At 40.6% G+C, this 19,446-nt stretch overlaps 1 protein-coding gene across 3 annotated transcripts in view; it reads left to right on the top strand.

Annotated features, from left to right (window-relative positions):
* The window catches only part of PPP2R5E (protein phosphatase 2 regulatory subunit B'epsilon), a 147,711-nt gene that overhangs the window by 85,577 nt on the left and 42,688 nt on the right, over positions 1-19,446 (top strand). For all 3 annotated transcript variants that reach the window (XM_047861354.1, XM_047861356.1, XM_047861353.1), the window contains exon 4: positions 19,239-19,340. In XM_047861354.1, coding sequence (XP_047717310.1) covers positions 19,239-19,340 — 102 coding nt within the window. The remainder of the gene's footprint in view (positions 1-19,238; positions 19,341-19,446) is intronic.

The following is a 19,446-nucleotide window of genomic DNA, read 5'->3' as shown; positions in this document are numbered from 1 at the left end:
CTTTTTTTTTTTTTTTAACCCAAACTCGAGCTCTTTGTATTTTATGCTCTTTATATGTGCACATCTTCCTTTTCAAAAACGTCACTTTTAGGTATAGTTCGAATGTGAGATGGTATCTCATTGGTGAAGACGTTATTTTTAGCTAACTCCAGGTAAAGTTTACTGAATGACTTGGAACCACACTTTTACATTTTGATAATAAAAAAAGGCTGGGTCCTGCTCTGTCAGCAAACTTAAAATCAGGTAGAAGGGATACTCATGAACAAATATAAGAAAATGTCATACGTGTATTAATAGAGGTGTATATACAAGGCAAGAAAGGAGTACAAAGGGTGAGTAGTCCGAGGTAAGTAGAGATGGTTAAGGAAGGCTTTTTACAAAGGAAGTAAAGCCTCAGTAGGTGTTAAAAGGTGAATGCATGTTTTCTAAGTGGCTGAACTAGTGTTGAAATGAAGAAGAGAATTACATGATGCAAAGGGATTTCCCGACCCCGTGATATATTCAGAGAAACACAAGTAGTGTTGTCACAGCATTTTGTGTGTGTGTGTGTGTGTGTGTGTGTGTGTGTGTGTGCACGCGCGCACACGTGTATCGGGGAGTTCGAGGAGGTGAATGGTGGCAGTTGAAGCTGGAGGTGTGGGCCCGTTCTTGAAAGAACCTCACAGACAGTGGATAAACACTGGAAAGTTTTAAGCAGTTGAGTGACATGGTCAGATTTGTATTGCACTGGCAGTGGGCCAGATAGATTGGAGGGAGCCAAAATTGAAGGCGGAGAGGAATCAATTAGGGAAGGGGTGTTTTAGAGAAGCTGTGAAAGCCCTAAGGCAAACACAGGTATGAAAGTAGAGAAGGAGAAGAAAGGATGGCATTTGAGACCCACATAATATTGAAGCCACTTGGCATTTGTGTGGATGTTTGCAGTGTGAGAGAGAGGAAGGGGTGGTGAGGATAGCTTTGGGAATTAGGTGGTTTGTTATGCCACTATTTGAGAAAGGTATAGCTGGAGGGCGAGTGGGTTTTGCGTGGAAACCGAGCAGTGGACTTTTGGTGTGTTAACTTGGAGGTTATGGGGGACCTAGATGTGGAAAGGTGAAGACGGAGATTGGGAATTGTTGGTGTGGGAGGAGAACAGGAGAAAAAAAGAACGATGATGGAATTGCCGGTGGTACAGGGAACCACTGTGCTTTCGAGCATTGGTGCAGGTGGGAGCTGGGGGGTTGAGGAGTGCTCAAAGTATAAGGAAGTTGAGATGATGCCTGTAGATGGTGGTTGCACGTACACTGATGGAATCTTAGGCATACTGCCTTCATTAGAATACAGTCTTATGCCTTCTCTTGCAGACAGTATACCTTGTTGCTGTGGTTGTTTGCCGTTATTTATTTTCATATTTTGTCTTTATGTCTTTACTTTTATTGGTTTCAAAGTCTGCCCTGCTCCTAATCTGTGGTTAAATTTCTGTATACCTCCCATTGTAGAATATGTGATTTTTCCAAAGGTGATATAGTTTTAAAATATTTAGAACATTTTTTTTTCTTTTCTCTTGAAGTCTTTCCTTGAGTCCTAATTATTGTTTCTTGGCCACCATTAGCTTTGTTTTTCCTATTCTCAAATTATACCCTGTCATTTGGTTATCTGTGTGTTGTATCTTTTATATATCCTTTGATTTAACGGGAGATCACAGCTCTGGTTTGCCTCTTAATAGAAAAATACGGTTCTGTAGAAAATAATGAAGTTGCAATTAAAGGTCTCAGAGTCTGCCTACACAGACTTATAGGAGTGCTTTGTTAATTTCACTACATGCTTTATTGGCTGAAGGACAGACAGAGTTTCTTTTCATAAAATAACAACTATCTAAAAGTGCCTTGGGAATGGTAAGTACCAGGGGGAAATGTGAAATTTCCATTTTTCATCTTCTGGCATCTGATAAGGAATGTAACCATACATCCTGGCCAGAATCTGCCTTCGAGGTGACTCTTCAGACTGGAAGGAGATAAGATCTGACCCATGTGGTGGTGCCTGGGTGGGGGTGATGGTGGTGGAGATGGGCTGCCTACACTACTGAAAATATAAATAATGGAAGAGAATTGAGTGATGTCTGGGAAGGACATCTAGGAACTGAAATTATTGGCAAATTTTGAGAATCGGAACAGGACCTGAGAATTAAATTGGAAAGTGAAGGATTCCTTGTTACTTAGAAAAGAATTTAAGGTTACGATAGTGAAGATTATCAACAGACATTTTTAGAATGAGATCCGGAAGAATTGGCCGCTCAAGGTTAGGAGCATATTGTTACCATTTGTAATTTATCAGAGGGTAGAGAGACTGGCAGGCACTTTGTCCTTTCTTTAATTACTGTAAATCTTAAACAACTGCACTGTGCTTCTTTAGTTAATGCCCACTTAATAATATTCATGTAGCATACTAGGGTGTCTGTAGATTGTTTTTATAGTCAGTGGACCTTCTGATGTTGACTGCAGAATTTTGGGTATTTTGTGTTTGTTTGCTCGCTTGTTCGTGTATTTATTTATTTAATTTTGGAGCATGAGAGGGGGAGGGGGCAGAGAGAGAAAGAGAAAGGGAATCCCAAGCAGGCTCCATGTTCAGCATGGCAGACTCTGACACAGGGCTCCATCCCACAGCCCTAGGATCATGGGCTGAGCTGAAATCAAGAGTTGGACGCTCAACTGACTAAGCCACCCAGGCACCCCTGTTTTGTGTATTTTCGTGGTAGAGGATCCATAGCTTTTGACTGACTATTCAAAGACATACCTGACTCCACAGGGGTTTAAGCTTGATCTTACCACACGTGCAATGCTCTGCTAGATGCTGCTCTCTTGGAAAATACACGATTGGAAAGGAGCAGAGTCTTCCCATTCATGGCAGTAACTAAAGATGAAAAATGAAGTTGTTAGAATGATTTCACCAGTGAAACCATCTGGGCCCGTAGTTTTCTCTTTCAGCAGGTTTTTTTTGGTAGTGCATTCAGTTTCTTAAATACGTGTCTGACTCTAGATTTTCCGTTTCATCTTGTGTCAGTTTTGGTAGGTGGTTCTGATAGTTGCACAATTTACAGTTGTAGTCGTATACTTAATCTTTACAGCGTCTTCGCAAAGGTGTGTACTCATAAAAGATCACCAGCACTTGTACAAATTCCATGGTTAGCACAATTGTCTGCAGCACCTACAATATATGAGTTAATTTAGTCTTCACAACAACCCTGTGAGATCGATAGTAATATTATGTATATTATTGTATAGATGATGTGAAGGAAGTAGAGAGAGGCTGTGGAACTTTCCCAGAGCTACTCACCTGGGGAACAGGCAGGGCGGATTTGAATCCAGGCTGTTTGGCTCCAGAGACCATACTCTTAACTGCTGTGCCTAATGCTTTCCTGGAATCATCCTTTACTATAGGAATGAGGACTAAACCCCCAAGATTGGACTCCTGCCTCTGAACTGTGTCCTTTTCCTTGAGCTCTTCTAAATAAATAGGTAATAAGGGTTTTGAATAGCCTTTCCCTGAATCTTGCTGCTCCTCACAAGGCCAAACCAAATAGGAGGCTTCAGGATTAAATGTTCATTGTTGCTTAAGAAACAGCTTCCCTCTCCCGCTCTCTCCCCTCACCACTTCACTACCCCGCCTTTGTGTTATTCTTGAATTAAGAGTGCTTCTCAACCTTGTTTTCTCCCCTCTCCCCCTCCCTTCCAGTATGGGAGAGTGAACGATGATTGGGAGGTGAAGAGGAGCTCAGGAGGAGGGCTGTGTAGTTCAGGACTCTCTTCTGTTCCACCCAAAGTACAGTTCTTGAGATGATCCTATCTCCTGAGTTCATGTGCTCCCCCCATATCTCTTTTGTCTGTCCCACCATTAGAAGCAGGCAAGCTCTACCAGCAGTCAAGGCATCCTTGCGTTACTTGCTTAGCTTGAATTTGGAGCAAGGGAGTTAGATGATGGGAACATCCCTCCATCTCCATGATGGTCCCCAATCGGCGCTTACACGGGTACAGTCTCCTTTTTGTTGCCCTTGCTAGGTGAGTCCTGCCACTTAGATGAGTCTTCACCTTTTTAAGCGTGTGATGTTATAAGGTTGTTATGATGTCTTTATCGCTGTCATTAGTCGTGATACCACCTCTACCACCCCTGTTAGACTCCCCTTTTTCTTTAGATGGTTTAATCAGTTTTTCTAGCTAGCTACAGTGAATCTTGAGAGGCTGAAAGCTTTTTTTTTTTTTTTATAAGTCTCTGTAAGGTAGCTTTCCATATCTTTTCTCTGTTGACTTAAAATTTTAATTTTTCATGGGAAGTTTCATCTCCAGGTCTTTTTTTTTTTGAAGACCCTGTAAATCTGCATGTGCCTGTGTGGTTAGAATTAGATATACATGCATATGTATACAGCCCTTAGTTTACCTGAATAAGATTTTTCCTGATACACTTGCATATTCATGTCTATACTATATTAATAATTTACCATTTCTCTCCAGGAGACATTCTCTCTTAAGGAATCTGACAGGGATTTTAATGGGTTTAGTTTTAATTTAAATGTACAAAGGAGTGGGTTTTTACTCAGGAAACAACTGAGCTACTCATGATTGCTATTTGCTTCATTTACAAGCTGTATCCTTCTGGCTTGACTGCTTTACAGATTGTTCAGAGTTTTCAATATACTTAAAATTGTTTGACAGCTGTGACTTGTCTAGCGCTGATGTATCCAATACTATCCTTTCTCTGTAACGAGAACGAGAACGCTCCCTCTCTCTTTCTTTCCCCCTCCCCTGAAACTGGCTGCAGAATTGTGCAGGCTAAGTCACAGAAGTGCATTCAGGTTTTGGTTTCTCTTTTCTCCTACCTTTTAATTTAACCTTGAAAATGAAAATATGATTAGAGGTGTAAGGAATGCTTCTGGAAAAATCTACCGAGGAAAATATGTGATAAAAAGGTTGGGAAATTGTTGTCTGTGGTTTCTATATAAGTAGGTCTTGGATAATTCTAGCACTTGCTGTTAGTTTATGTAGTTCAGCTGTCTCTCTACTGAGGACAGAAGTGAGAGAGGAAGGGACTTATTAACTGATTCTCTAAAGAGAAAGCTGGTTATACCCCAGTGATGCATTATGAGCAGGAAAAAACAGAGAAAATGAGTGTCCTCAATGTGGAATTCTCTGAGATGGTAATGCCTGAGGCAAGAATTTGGCAAGAAAACAACAAGCAGGTCATTTCCAGGAGGTAGCTGGCTTCTGACCAATATTAAAAGCCAAACTTGATCTGTAGGTGAAAACAAGAAGAAATACGCTATCCAGTGACTTCTGTGGAGGAAGTTGCCTCTGGAAAATGAGGATAAGATAAGGGACTTCTGGAGTTAAAATGCAGTTTCAGGAATGAATAGAGAGAGGTGGGGATTTGCTGAGCGGTGAAGGGAAAACTAGAAAGACCAGAGCCTCAGGCAGCTGCAGGTCCTGGGCAAGGAGCAGCATTGCCAGGAAGGCAGGGGTGACACGTGGAGGAGAGGATGTTTCGGATGTTTCAGGATAAAAATAGGACTGGTTATAACAATTTGGTGAGTTGGAAAGCAAGTTTATCTTTTAATAAGATGGATAAGCAAGCCATGTTGGAGTATATAATGTTTCTTCATTCTTCAGAGATGTAGGTATCAGACAGGGAGTGGGGGCTGGGCAGATAGTGTTAGGTACTTACTAAATGGGCTGCTTTGAAATACTGTGGAATTTCCTTTCCTGAAGAAGGTAAGGCCTTTATGAGAATAGGGTAGAACACTCTGGAATAATGCAGCCCTCTTCCTTTTGTGGGGACTTTTGGCCTTTTCTCTAGAAGTATTTGTTGAGTTTAGACAATAGAGAAGGTGCTAGAAAATTGAGTGTGTATTTGTGCTGTCCATCAGGTGCAAACTGGGGAGCCTGTTGTGCCCTGTTCTGGAAAGTAGGAGGAGTAATTTGAGGGGTAAAATAATCAGAAGGCAATGATCTATAAATACACATTTAAAACGGAAGCTAACAGGGTTGGTGGGCAGTTCCTGTCCCGAGAGCCCTTTCTTGGTTTCTTTCTGAGGCACTTACACCCACACTCCAGCCTCCCCTCCAAGATGAGGCCAGCATGCCTCCGTGAGGCGGGTGAGGAACGGTTGTCTGCCTTGCCCTCCCTTGGTGGCTGATCTTACTCAATTCGTTATGAAGTTGTGTGGGTAAAGAGTGATGTTAATCTGTGATCATGTGTTCAGGTGCGTTTTTGTTTTCATAGCTCACCAGCTAGCTCAAGGTTTGTTTTACTAATGAAGGGTCACAGAGACCGAGAGACAAACCAGAATAAGGGACAGTGATAGCGTGGGCAGCTTCCTGTTTATTTTTAGAGATTTCAAGTAAGAACACATACTCAATAGCCGGAAACATACCTCAGAAGCCTCAAGTGCTTTGTGTGTTTTTAAAATTCAGGGTTTAATTTTTCTTTTAGCATTAGCTGATTTTGAACCGAGTGTCCAAAGCAGATGTTAGAATATAGGTGTCCTCAAAAAAGCCCCATGTTGTTACTGTTTTATTAACTTGTGCACTTTGGATTTTACAGAAACCACTTAATTTAGCAGTTTTAGTACTTTTCTAGGATTGAGGACCCAAAGTCCATGCACAGGAACACGTGGTAGAACCCTGCTGTTGCATGGCTGGCCTCTGTGTGGGGCGTGCGCACTCGACTGCAAGCGCCAGCCAGTACGAGGGCCTGCTCTGCGCTAGGACTGTTGCAGTGTTTACACCTCTATTTTTGGATTCTAAGATTTAATATCAACAGTCTTCACTTTTGGATCCACTGCTACATTTCCAGTTTTGGAGACAGTGTAATGTAGTTGTCTCTGTGTGTGAAATACCATTTCCCTGTGATGATTTTGTGCGGGGCTAACAGACTAGAGAGAATTAATTTAACATTACCATCACCACTTCAGCAGGTAAAAAGCTGCCTCTTATTTTGAGCAGAGTTTAGTCTCGAAATAGAAGCCTGATGGGAGTGGAGGGTTTCATGGTTGGAATTTGTGAGTAATAGGGGGAGAGGCGGGGATGGGTCTAGATTACGGAGGTCTTGGCAAGCCAAGTAAAGGAGGTTAGACTTAATCTTAGAGACTGCAAGCGGAGAGCTGCTAATAAGGTTTTTGAATGGGAGGTGAAATGTACATGATACTAGTTTCCTTTCTCCAGCCCCCACCTAGAAAGTCTGTACCCTTCTGCCAGCTCCTTTCAGGGGGTGTAAGGCTGGCAGATTTAACCCAGGATGGCTGATGGCAGAGGGCTGTTGTCCTACCGTAGTCAGATGGTGACAAAGAAAGAGGAAGTGGAGAGAATATATAAAGAACTCCCCATCCTCCTGTATTTTCTCCTGTGCTCGTCAAAGAAAACTTGAAACCAAAGAAAAAAGATTATCTATAGTTTCATTATTTAAATGCAATCAGTGTTCACATTTTAGCCAGTTTCCTCCTAGCCTGGTTTTTAAATGAGGCTTTCCCTTAAATTAAAAAAAAAATCCAGATATACTTAACACCAACACAGATTTTAAGAACACATCTTAGGCGGTGAATCTTCAATGAATTTAATAATTCTCTGTACTCATACAGCCATAACTCCGGATCTAGAACATGGCCATCACTCTGGAAAATCTCCTTGTGTTCCTTTCCTGTTTTTCTGTATTAAACATTTTTCCCCCTAAGGGGAAAAAAAAATAAATTATTTCATACTAATCTTGTTATACAATTACTTATGTTACTATATGTATAATTTGAACTAAATTTTTTTTTCTTCAGCATTGGGATATAAACATGCTTTCACGTAATTAACTAAATTTAAAAGCATCACTCTAATGGCTGCCATAATGTTCCATTATGGGGATATATGATTGTCTGCTTAACTATTTTGGGACACCAAAACTATTTCCAAATTTCCACTATTAAATATAATATCACCGTTAGCACCAAAGAGATATTGTGAAGGCATAAATCAAATGACCTGTTGATAAGCTGCATAAAGCAGATAGATACAGGAGAGGAAGAGTTAAAGGAAATTCTAAAGGCTTAGACAGAATGAGGAAGGTGAGAAGAGAACTCTCTTCTAGAGGGAAGTGGAGGTCAGTGAGGATGAGATTGGTTTTGACCAGATTGAATTTGAGATCGAGGGAGATGTCAGAACTGCTCTGTATATAGCTGGAAAAAACAGAATTAAGGACATCCTAGTGCCTTGGAAACAGAAGTCATAGAAGAGGGGACAGAGAACTGAGTATTGAGAGAAGAGCATCATGCCATAAATTCAGCTTTGCTCTACCTTGAGTTCTAATGCTGACTTTTTTTTTTTTTTTTTTGGTAAGGAGTTGTGTTGTTCGTTGGGTGAAGTGATGACTTTGAGACATTCGTTTAACTTCTGTGTTCACAGTCTCAAGATCCAGAATGTGCTTTACTTTCTATTTTGCTTCACACTCAGACCTGTTAACATGGTTGGTGTTAATTCTGAGAAAGAGAACTGTAGTGGGAGTATCGCTTTTATCAGGTTGGCACAACGGCCATTTGGTTTTCTGGTGGTTCTGCTGGATTCTTTCCCACTAAAAGGGATTGACATGTTTGCATAAGAAAATTAAATTACTTGAATTAGTAGAAGCTACTGGAGAATGGAAGAAGTAATTTAATAGGAAATAATTGCTAACTTTTGAGTTAAATGGGGAGACTTGAATGCATGCATGTATTTATTTACTTTTACCCCCCGAGATCAGACAGATTACTGAAAAGAAATAAAACCCACAAAAACAAAGCAAAATGGAGAGGAGATCTCAGAGTCAGCATCTTGGGAACTAGCAAAGCACATGAACTGGTGGTCACTGCGTTGGCAGATGAGAAAAAGCGGAGCTGTAAGCAGCAGCAGGGAGAGTCTGGAAGTAGCCCACTCACACCACATTAACTGCGGGAAGCTTCAGAAAGATGCCTTTCTAAAAGTAAAGGTGCACAGAGGCCAGAAGAGGAGTCTTGGTGGAAAGTCTGTGTAAGCAGTAGTCAGAACTCCTGATCCCACCTCACTCCCCCCAAACCAGGCAGCGAAAAGACTGACGGTTTTCTCTCTGGAGAGGCTACACTGGAGGGAAGCTGGGCTGGTGGACATCAGGCACTGCTGACAACAGCAGGCGCCTTTCTGAAAGTAGCGGAGCACGTTGAATGGGAAGATCCTTACCACTCAGCGCTCAGATCCCTTATGCCTGTAATCAGGAGAGGGATGTTTCTTCTTTGGAGAATCAAATAAGCTCGAAGGAAAGACCTAAAGGCACCAGCTAAAGGAGAGTTCTTAGGGGGATGGTGGTAAGGACGTGGCCCAGCTGGTCTGCCCACAAGCCCACTACTCTGTCACTCAGTGCCACCGTCTCATACAGAGCTCCCATTTTAAGTACGCCCGGATGTGGCACTGTCATAAAGGCACAGACTTTCTGGGTTTGAATCCTCTCTCCTGACACTGCCCTGGCGTTAATACTGTTAATTAGTTTTGTATGATTTTGAACTTTATATAAATGTACACGGACGAGACTCAGCTCAGATGCCTTCCATCTTTCCCTTGCATCCTTACCCTGTGCTCACCCCATCTCTTTTCCTGCCCCTGTGGCACTTTCTCATCTGATGGGCGTACGTACAGTAGGTGAAAGAGAGTGGAACGGAAGACAGAGTACTTTCTTTCACACATTTTTCTCCCGTTTGTCTCCTTCTAACTAAATGTTGATGTACTCCTCAAAACTACCTTGTATGTACTTGGATCTGTACTCAGATTCTATTGATTTCCGTTCTTGATCTCACAGACAGATTCTTTTCTTCCATACAGTTGTCAGTGCTCTAATCCTTCTAGAAACTGAACATCTAAAGGGATCCAATTATTTTCAGAAACAATCAGTTTTTGTTAAATACAGTTATACCAGTTGATGATAACAGTTATCAGCGGAACCAACAGCAGTGGCAGCAGCAGTAATAACGACAATGAAAACGGATTATTTTAGTCTGTATAAATCTAAACGGTGTGCATACCTAGTAGATTTTGAAAGAAATACTTGCTAAAGGAAATATAAGTAAAAATGACATCTTTGTGAATTAGGAAAATAGCACATGCCCAAGATTTCTGACTTTAATCTTGTCTTTCAGATTTGACTTGATGTTTTAAAATTCTAATTGGGCGACATAAGTTCTTAAACTTCCTGTTTTGTTTGTTACTCCCTTTCTCCAAAGGACTGCTAAGCTGCTTTTGTCATTTTAAGATGTTCCTTCTGCCTCATTTCAGAAATCAGTTATCATAGAACAGTGCCTATGTCCTAGAAAGCCCGGCTCATACAGATTAAATGTGCAACAGTAATAAGGTTGAAACCATCAACTTTAGAAATCGTTTAAATCCTCTTCTGGATTTCCGGATGTTGTAAAACAGATCAGCTGTCACAAGTGCATGTTTCCTAATCACATGTAAACAGTGAATACTGTCTTTAGCTCTGGTTCAGTGACTGTCTTCTCCTCAGTATAGAACGACGTCCAGAAAGGTGGTTTTACGATAAAAATGTGGGCACCCTTGGTGGAGTAGCTTGACCATACCTGTGTATCACAACGTTCTCGTCCTCCTTGGGTTGCCGCAACCTCTGCTTGTGACAAACAAGAGCATTGTGGCGATTCTTTTGCCTCAAAGAATTGTATTTAACTCAAGTGAACGTGTTTGTAATAATAACTTCTGGAAATTCTTGCCTGAAATTTTTAATTATATTGATAATATTACATAGTAGTGACAGTTATGTATTTAGTGCGTTAGAGAATAAAGGTAGACCTGCAGTGGATGCCTCATAATGTAAGAAGTTGTCATACTGATTTCGTTAAATTTCTCTTTAGATTTAGTGCTAAGGACGTGTCCTTATGTTAGAATAAGGGATTTTAATGGTTTCACGTGTTCAGATAACTTTTAAACAGCTGTGTTCATTCACATCGATGGCGATGGCGAGGTTTAAAAAGAGACTAGTGGCAACTACAGTAAACTTATTATGATAATTAAAAGACATGGTTTGGCTTTAGAAACAAATTACTGGTTGAACAAATTGCCAGTGAGTTAAGTGCTAATTGAAAGTTTTAAAATTTTGCCATTTGTTTCTTAAAGTACAAGCTTAAAAGATGTATATCTGCTCTGATTCTAAGTTTCTTGAGCATAATTACAAAATGTTGGGAGTTTTCTCCTGGTTTTATATATCAATAATTATTTATAATTACTTTACAAGGGGCTGAGAGATTTGATGGGGCGCCTGGGTGGCTCAGTCGGTTGAGCGTCCGACTTCGGCTCAGGTCATGATCTCACGGTTCGTGAGTTTGAGCCCCATGTCAGGCTCTGTGCTGATGGCTCAGAGCCTGGAGCCTACTTCAGATTCTGTGTCTCCCTCTCTCTCTGCCCCGACCCCACTCACGCTCTCTCTTTCTCTCTCTCAAAAATAAATAAATGTTAAGAAAAAATTAAAAAAAAAAAAAGGGTCTGAGAGTCAGATTTGAAACGTTCTGTTTCACTGGGACTATTAAGAATTCTTAAATTTGGTGTTACCAAAGGTACCTTGACATTATATGTGGGTTTAACATTTATTACTTTTATGTTCTAAAACATAAATAGCATAGCAAGGTATCTAGGCATATCTGTTAGAATTTTAGTTCTTTTTCTTAGAGTTTGAATATGTAATACTAATTCTCGTGTGTTTGGAAATTGTCTTCTCTGTACAAATGTCTGATTTAGAGATTTAAAGTAACTTTTGCTTACTTTAATACGTTTCATCATGTTTATTTGATACATTTACTTTGGACTAACACAGAATACTATGAGAATAATGCATGCTGACATAGTTTCAACATTACATTTACTGGGGCTTCCGTCTGGTTCTAAATGCTTGAGTAAATAATTTTGTTTCTTTTCAATACATGATGGATTATAGAATTAACGAATGGATGAACTGGATAAAAAAAAACTGAGGGATATCATTGAAATGGTTACTTGCATAAGATCTTAATACAAATAGTGCTAGAGGAATAATGGCACTTTTCAATTTGCTTGGATGTTCTCTATTTAACATCATTTGTATCGTCCTTTTTTTTTTGTTAGAAAATCTACTTTGTAGATGAAATTTCAAGAAAATTCATTTTATAGCTGTGATGTCATTATTTTTGTATTTATAGTCAGTATACTTCCAATATTGCATGAAATTACAGTGTCACAGTGTCACTAGTTCATCTGCATTTACCCAAGATGATAACCTACTCATCTAGAAAGTAGTATTGTAAAACAGAGGCAAGATGATTTAAGTTGTTTTGTTATACTGTAGTTACAGGTGGTTTTCCGAGTACATTATATGTCTGATTTTACCCAGACCTTCGGTACAAATGGTGCTCACAAATACATAACTAAAGGGAACCGAAAGTATTCATTAGTTGTGTTTTTGTTTTTTTTTTTTTTAAAGAATTCACTATATTGTTCTTACCTTTTGTTCATTGATAATCTTGGCAGATATTTAATAGTGAGTAGCTCACAGGTGCTATCCACATTCTGTTCTTTTATAATGTGCTAGTCATTTTCCTTAAACAACAGCAAAATGTCAACCAAAATCAAGGTGTAAAATTAGTAGTAGCATTTCCATGGAGATCAAGAGAGTCAGGAAAGTGAGAGGTTGTTTTTTTTTTTTTTTTTTCCCCCCTGCAGTAGCTTAAATAACTATTTAAAAATATTAAGAGTTGTATTTTGATATTGTAAGTCAAGAAACAGTAAGATGTTTGTTTAATCAAAACCTGATTAAAATATGCCTAGACACTTCTTCTTTACTTATGGGGCCAGGCACTTAGGATCCTGTTAAATTGTCTCTTTCACATTTGGCCAAGACGTTGAGATTTACTTATTTTTGCACTATAGTTAATGGTAATCAGCAGTAAACTAAAGAGTTGAAAAAGAAGAGAGCAGCTAGTCCCCCAGAGCAGGCAGCTGTTGGTGCCAGGCCTGGCCTGAGGCAGTATCCCCCTCCTTCACCCCCATCCCTCCCCGGGTGCTATGGTGCGGGTGCTCACCGGGTCACAACTGAGTTGTATCCAGTATGGGTTCTTTCTTAATGTTAGTGTTATTTTAGAGTTGTCAGTTTTAGCAAATAAAGACGCAGGGCACCTAGTTCAATTTGAATTTCAGATAAACAATGGATACTTTTTTTTAGTCTAAGTACGTCCCATACGACATGTGGAACTCTAGCTCGGGGAGATGAGAAGAAGGGATGTGAGGAATAGGAGCACCGGAGAGGAAACTTGGCAGTCAGTAATCAGGACGTTTGAAGATGGAGGTCTGAACCAGACGGTGAGGCTGAAGAGATTGTTCTGTTTTTCTTCTAATGCTGAGAAAGGTCAACATAGTTCTGAATGTTCACGGCGGTGGGGGGAGACAGTGAAACCGTGTCCGTGGTTGCCATTGAGGGCCACTGGAGGGAGATAATGGGAAAAGAGAGATGAGCAGTCAAAAAAACTGATAGAAAGAAATGTGGTGGGGGAATCAGAGGAGAAAGAGAAAGAGACGAAGAAGTCAGGTCCATGCATGGTCTTCAGGGATGGGATGGAGGTGGTGCGCCAGAGAAAGGACCCCGAGAACCATCCGTGCGTATCATGGTGCTGTGTTACCTTGCAAAACTCACAAGCTGTTTTCTTATTGGTAAGAGGAGGGAGCTGGATGAGGGAGAGTCTCTAACATGATTGGATTCTAGAAGCAACATGGAATTCCTAATCCTAAATTTTCTGTCTTTAAGGAGGGGTTATTTAGATTTTAATACGTGTTTCTCCTCTTCCCTCAGCCTTGCTTTCTGTCCTTATAGCCATTTTCTAGAGGCCAGCCCAGTGCCTTCAAACTTGTAGTTCGATTCCAATATTCAACATTTATTGTATTATAATGCCTTTGGAATGAAAGTGAATCAGATTATACCTCAAAGACACTTATTTCTTAAACTTCATTTTCTTCACATTGATACCAGTGTAGATTAAAATAAAATAGTTGGAAACCAAATCCTTGTAATGTACTGTAAAAATTTCTTTTGTTCATTTTGGAGAACCCATTCCTGAATAAATAAAATAGACAGCCTACGACTAGAGCCTCATGCATTTAAATACATAATAGAGACAGTTTTCGAGACTTTAGCGATACCGTGTTGCATTTCAGTGTAGCCGCATAGACTCCACAAAATTGCTCTGTGGTGGGGAGTGTTGCCTGTGGCTACTTGTAGTCATGACATGTTTGCATAAGCATAAACCTGCTGTTGGCTATTTAATAACGTTACCTATTTAGTAATCCCTTTAAAGCCTGGACTAGAAATCAGAAGTGGCTGTCAGTGATAAAAAAAGATTTAATGGAAGCAAATTTACCATATTGGATAGTGGTTTGTTTTTTTTTCATGTTTATGTTTTGAGAAAGAGCATGGGGTGGGGAGGGGCAGAGAGAGAAGAAGACAGTGGACCTGAAGAAGGCACTGGCGCCATTAGCCTGCCAGCGCAGACTCACATACGGGGCTCAAACTCCGGAACTGTGAGATCGTGACCCGAGCCCAAATCGAGTCAGACACTCAACCGACTGAGCCTCCGGATATTGGTTTTTAACCATTTTTCGATCTTGGAAATCTTTTGAAAATAGGACCAGGGCAACTAGGTCTTTTCCTAGCTCGGACTCACACATATTAAATGTTGCGGCAAAGTCAGGGGATTTGGAGGACCACCTCCCCTTCCCCACTTCTCGCTGTGGATAAACCAGTTTTAAACTCCCGATTTTGGAGTTCAACCGTATAGTTACACTGGTCCATTCATTGAGTCTTTTAACCATTCGTTCCTGAACTAGGCTCTAGGCATTCTAGGAAGCTCTGATTTTTAACTCTCTCCTGACAGTAATAATCTCATTCAAACAAATTCAAGAGCCCGTTTTCATATTGAAATTAAAGGCATGACTTATATACCGTATGTCTCTTACTTAGGCCTTCTATAGATTTAGGAATTATTTCGTGTGCCTCAAGAGGAATGACAGCAACTACCTAGTTTATCATCCATATTCCTCTTGCTTTGCTACAGCTTTTTAAAATTTTCCTTTAGATATGCATTTCCATCCTGTATGGTTAAAGTCTCATCATTTTCAGTTGTCTTTCCCCCTAAATCTTTATTTATAAACATTTCTTTGTGCTTCTGTGTAGCCATCATCTTTAATGCTGCACAGTATTCTGAGTTGATGTACCTCTTGGATGTTGGACATGAAGATTATTTCTAATTTTACACTTTTTGTAGAATGTTGTCAATGACTACTTTAAGTGGTTTTTTCAGGAGTGCCTGGGTGGCTCAGTCAGTTGAGCGTCTGACTTCGGCTCAGGTTGTGATCTCACAGTTCGTGAGTTCGAGCCCAGCATCGGGCTCTCTGCTGTTGGCATGGAGCCTGCTTTGGATTCTCTGTCTCCCTCTCTTTCTGCCCCCCATGCCCAACACATGCTCTTTCTTTCTTAAAAATAAATAAACATTAAAAAAATGCAGAAAATACTTTTTAAAAAGTAGATTTTTCAGACTTGTCTTGGATTAGTTTTTCACAATAGATTCTCAAGGATGAGAGCCATGGTTCATCCATTCATGACATTTTTATTAAGCACAGTGCCAGCCTGGGTCAAAAGCTTGGCCATTTCCATGACACTTGATATGCTTTGACATTCTTTCCAAATCTGCTAGCAAACTACTTAACCGACTGAGTCAGCTTGTAATTGTCCAGCCCATTTGATCTGTGCTTCCTCATTATTCATGTGGTGAATATTTAGAAGTAAACTGAATAAAGCATTATAAGGAAGACAAATCTGAAGAAACAGCAGTGTGTGGCTAAATGAGATGTGCATGCCTCTAAAACCACTCGGTGTTTAGATTATTCCCATACCTGACATTCTTTTGATGTGATAATTGAGAGATGAAGCTTTGACCAAATTAGAGGTTTAGATGAACTCTGTACAGAGTTAACCATTTTAAGTTAAATAACCTAGATTTATTTAAATTACTCAGAAAACTTTAAATTGAAATTTTAAAAAGCAAAACCAAAATACACAAAACCAAAATGTGTCCAAGTTTTTATTTTGTGAACATTTATTGGATGCCTCGTATGTGCTAGGAAAACAAATATGAATGTGACATTGCATACTCTTCATTAGGGGAGAGAGACAGACAGTTATGTAAACAATTGCTGCAGCACGTGATGGGCACTTTAAGAGAGTGTATATGTCCAAGAGTATAAAGGAGCAGAAGTTTCTGTGTCCTTTTAGTTTTTACTATACAGAGGCCCACTCGCTTTTTAACTTTTATGGTTTATTTTCACATTTTGGAAGAGGAAAAAAACTGTTACAGAGTACAGTAAATATGAATGATTTAGTTGGCATGAAAATTCAGTTTTTGAAATTTATGGTTTCAAAAGCAAGGAACTGAAAGACTTTTGCCCCTTTGTGTGTCTTTTTTCTTAAATATTATTTATTTTGAGAGAGAGAGAATAAGAGCACACTTGCACAAGTGGGGGAGGGGCAGAGAGAGGAGAGAGAGAATCGCAAGCAGGCTCCGCACTTGTCAGCACAGAGCTCCCGAACTGTAAGATCGTGACCTGAGCCAAAATCCAGAGTTGGACGCTTAACCAACTTAGCCACCCAGGTGCCTCTGCCCTTTTGATTACAGTGTGGCTGGCTGGTTGCAGAGAAGTCATTGGTTGATGGCTTTCTGAAAACTCACTAGTTTCTTTGTAAATGGAATTCCTAATAATCATTGGAAGGGACAAAAATAACATGATAGACCTACGCGTGCTGTCATTGGCTGTGGCAGAAATGGTATAATCGAATGATTGTGTTCAGTCATCTCAGCTAAAGTAGAGCAAAAGAAGTGGTCTGCCTACTTTTCTAGAACACTGCGGTAGAGCCTGACAGCCTGGGTTCAGTTGTAACTGCTGGTTACTGAGTGTAACCTCAGATCTTCTCAACACCTGTGTTCCTACTTCCTCAGTGGTAACCTGGAGATAATCATAGTATCCACTTCATAGAGCTGTCGAATCCGATAGGTACTGCTCTATGCGCGTCTCAGTCAACCTCAGAGCAGCACTTGCTGCTGCTGACGTCTTTGTCCTTCCTAAGATACCCTTGGCTCCTGAGACCCTAAACTAGTTCTTTTCTTCTCCTACTTTCTTTCTGTTCCTTTTCATTTGTGTTGCCTGGTGGTTCTTTTCCTGTCTCATTTCTGAGTGTTGGATGCCTGAGGGTCTTTCTGTTTACTCCTTTCCACGCCGATCCGTTAGTCTCACGGCTTTAAATATCATCTGTATGCCAAAGAGTCCTTATATGTCTCTAGTCCTGACCTGTCCAGCTTGGAAGTCCAGATTCATATGTTTGATCGCCTCCTAGATATTGTTTCTTTAACGCATTCCTAACTGGATCTCTGGACCTCCCCACCCACACACGTAAACAAAAAAAGCTTTCACTTTCCCAGCCATCTCCATCTTGGGTGGATGGCCTTGCATCTATGACTCATCCTTGATTCTTTCCTTTTCTTCACCCCATATATCCAAGCCAACAGCAAATATTACCTCCAGAGTATATTTTGAATCGATCTATTTCTGTCTCCTCTGCCACCATCCCAGTCCAAGCCATCATCATCTCTTGCCACCTTCAGAGGCTTCTAACTTGTCCCCTTCCTGTCTGTTCAATACAGAGATACCAGAATGATTTTTTAAAAAGCAAAAATCAAATCATGTCACATTCCTGTTTAAGATCAACTAATGGCTTCCCATGACACTTCAAATCAAATCAAATCAAATCTCTTTTCCATAGCTTATACATCTGGGCTCAGTTTCCATAGTGAGGAAATTGGGATACTTAGGGGTTTAAATAAAACATAAGCTCCTAGAGGGCACAGACTTTTTTCTGCTTTGTTCATTGTTATTTTTCCGGTGCCTGGAACAGTGTGTGAACATGATGGGCATTTAGTAACTATTTGTTAAGTAAACAAATACATTTGGATTAATGGGACCCCAAAAGCCTTTCTTCTTCTCTCTTCCAGAGTAGCGTGCTATATTTAGTATTTTCTGCATTATACAGAAAGTCCAGCAAAGGCTTCTGGTGCAGTCTCCTTTCTTGCCTTGTACACATTTTACCCCACTGACACCTCCTCTCCCCTCTCCTCCCATTTTTTCTTCACATCTGAGAATATGTTTGGGTCATTGAGAGAGGATGGATGACTACGTGGGGCAAGAAACAAATCAAAAAGGAACCTCAAGAATAGTACCAGCCGCAGTTTTAAATTATGTTTTTAATGTTAGAGAGAGAGGGAGAAAGAGACAGACAGAGTTTGAGCCGGGGAGGGGCAGACAGCTAGTGACAGAATCTGAAACGGGCTCTAAGCTGGCAGCTGGCAGCATAGGACCTGACACGGGGCTAGAACCCACAAGCAGTGGGATCATGACCTGAGCCAAAGTCGGACACGTAACCGACGGAGCTACCCAGGTGCCCGCCGCAGTTTTAAAATAAGCATTTTACTACAGAAATCTTGGAACATGTGCAGAAATAGTAGACTGGCATAATGAGTCCTCATGCCTTCATCACCCGGTTTCAATAGTTATCAACTCCTGGCCATTCTTTGAGCAACCAGCATTTAATTTGGAAATTGCCGATGGTAACGGAATACCTAGTCAGTTCACAGAGATTTGTGTCACAGATACAGCTGACTCAGGGCATCATTAACTGCTTTGTAAACCAACTGAGAACAGGTGAAGGATGATTTCAAGTATGTTAGGTTTGGAAATATCTTTTCTGATTTGCTTTTTGTAAATGCCTGGGATTTTACCATTAGTTCAACTGTTAATTTGCAAATCGTGAATAAACCTGGAAAGGGAAGTACATAAAGCCCATTAGCCCATTAATTATTTCTATCTTAGAAGCATGCTTGCCGGGTAAGTAAGCACGAGCAGGCTTTGATGGGAGGTCTAAAATCAAAGGGGCCTGGGCAAGGAGTACTGTTCAGGAGGGCTGGAGGTGCTGCTCTACTACTTTCTGGCTTTGCCGAGAGGTGGTCTTGGCCTCAAAGCCCGTGGAGAGAGGTCCCCGTTCCAGTTCGATGGTGTTCCCATCATCTGTCATCTGGGTTCCCTTTGGCTGGCTGCAGACCTTGTGTACGGCTGCCCAGGAGGTGCTTCCAGCTAACTCTGCTGCTTGTTTATTTTTAGGTGTCTTGCAATATATTCAGAACTCTCCCTCCTAGTGACAGCAATGAATTTGATCCAGAAGAAGATGAACCTACCCTTGAGGCATCATGGCCACACTTACAGGTACTTTGAACTACCATTTGTTATAAAAGAAAGATCCATTAACTTATTAGCTGATTAGCATGGGAGTTTCTTGAAGGCCTTTATTCACCCGGAAATCAAATTAGAG

This window comes from Prionailurus viverrinus, chromosome B3, assembly GCF_022837055.1.
Source record: "Prionailurus viverrinus isolate Anna chromosome B3, UM_Priviv_1.0, whole genome shotgun sequence".
NCBI classification, from domain to species: Eukaryota; Metazoa; Chordata; class Mammalia; order Carnivora; family Felidae; genus Prionailurus; species Prionailurus viverrinus.
Note: the sequence above shows the minus strand (reverse complement) of the source record. Positions and strands in the feature narration are given on the sequence as shown.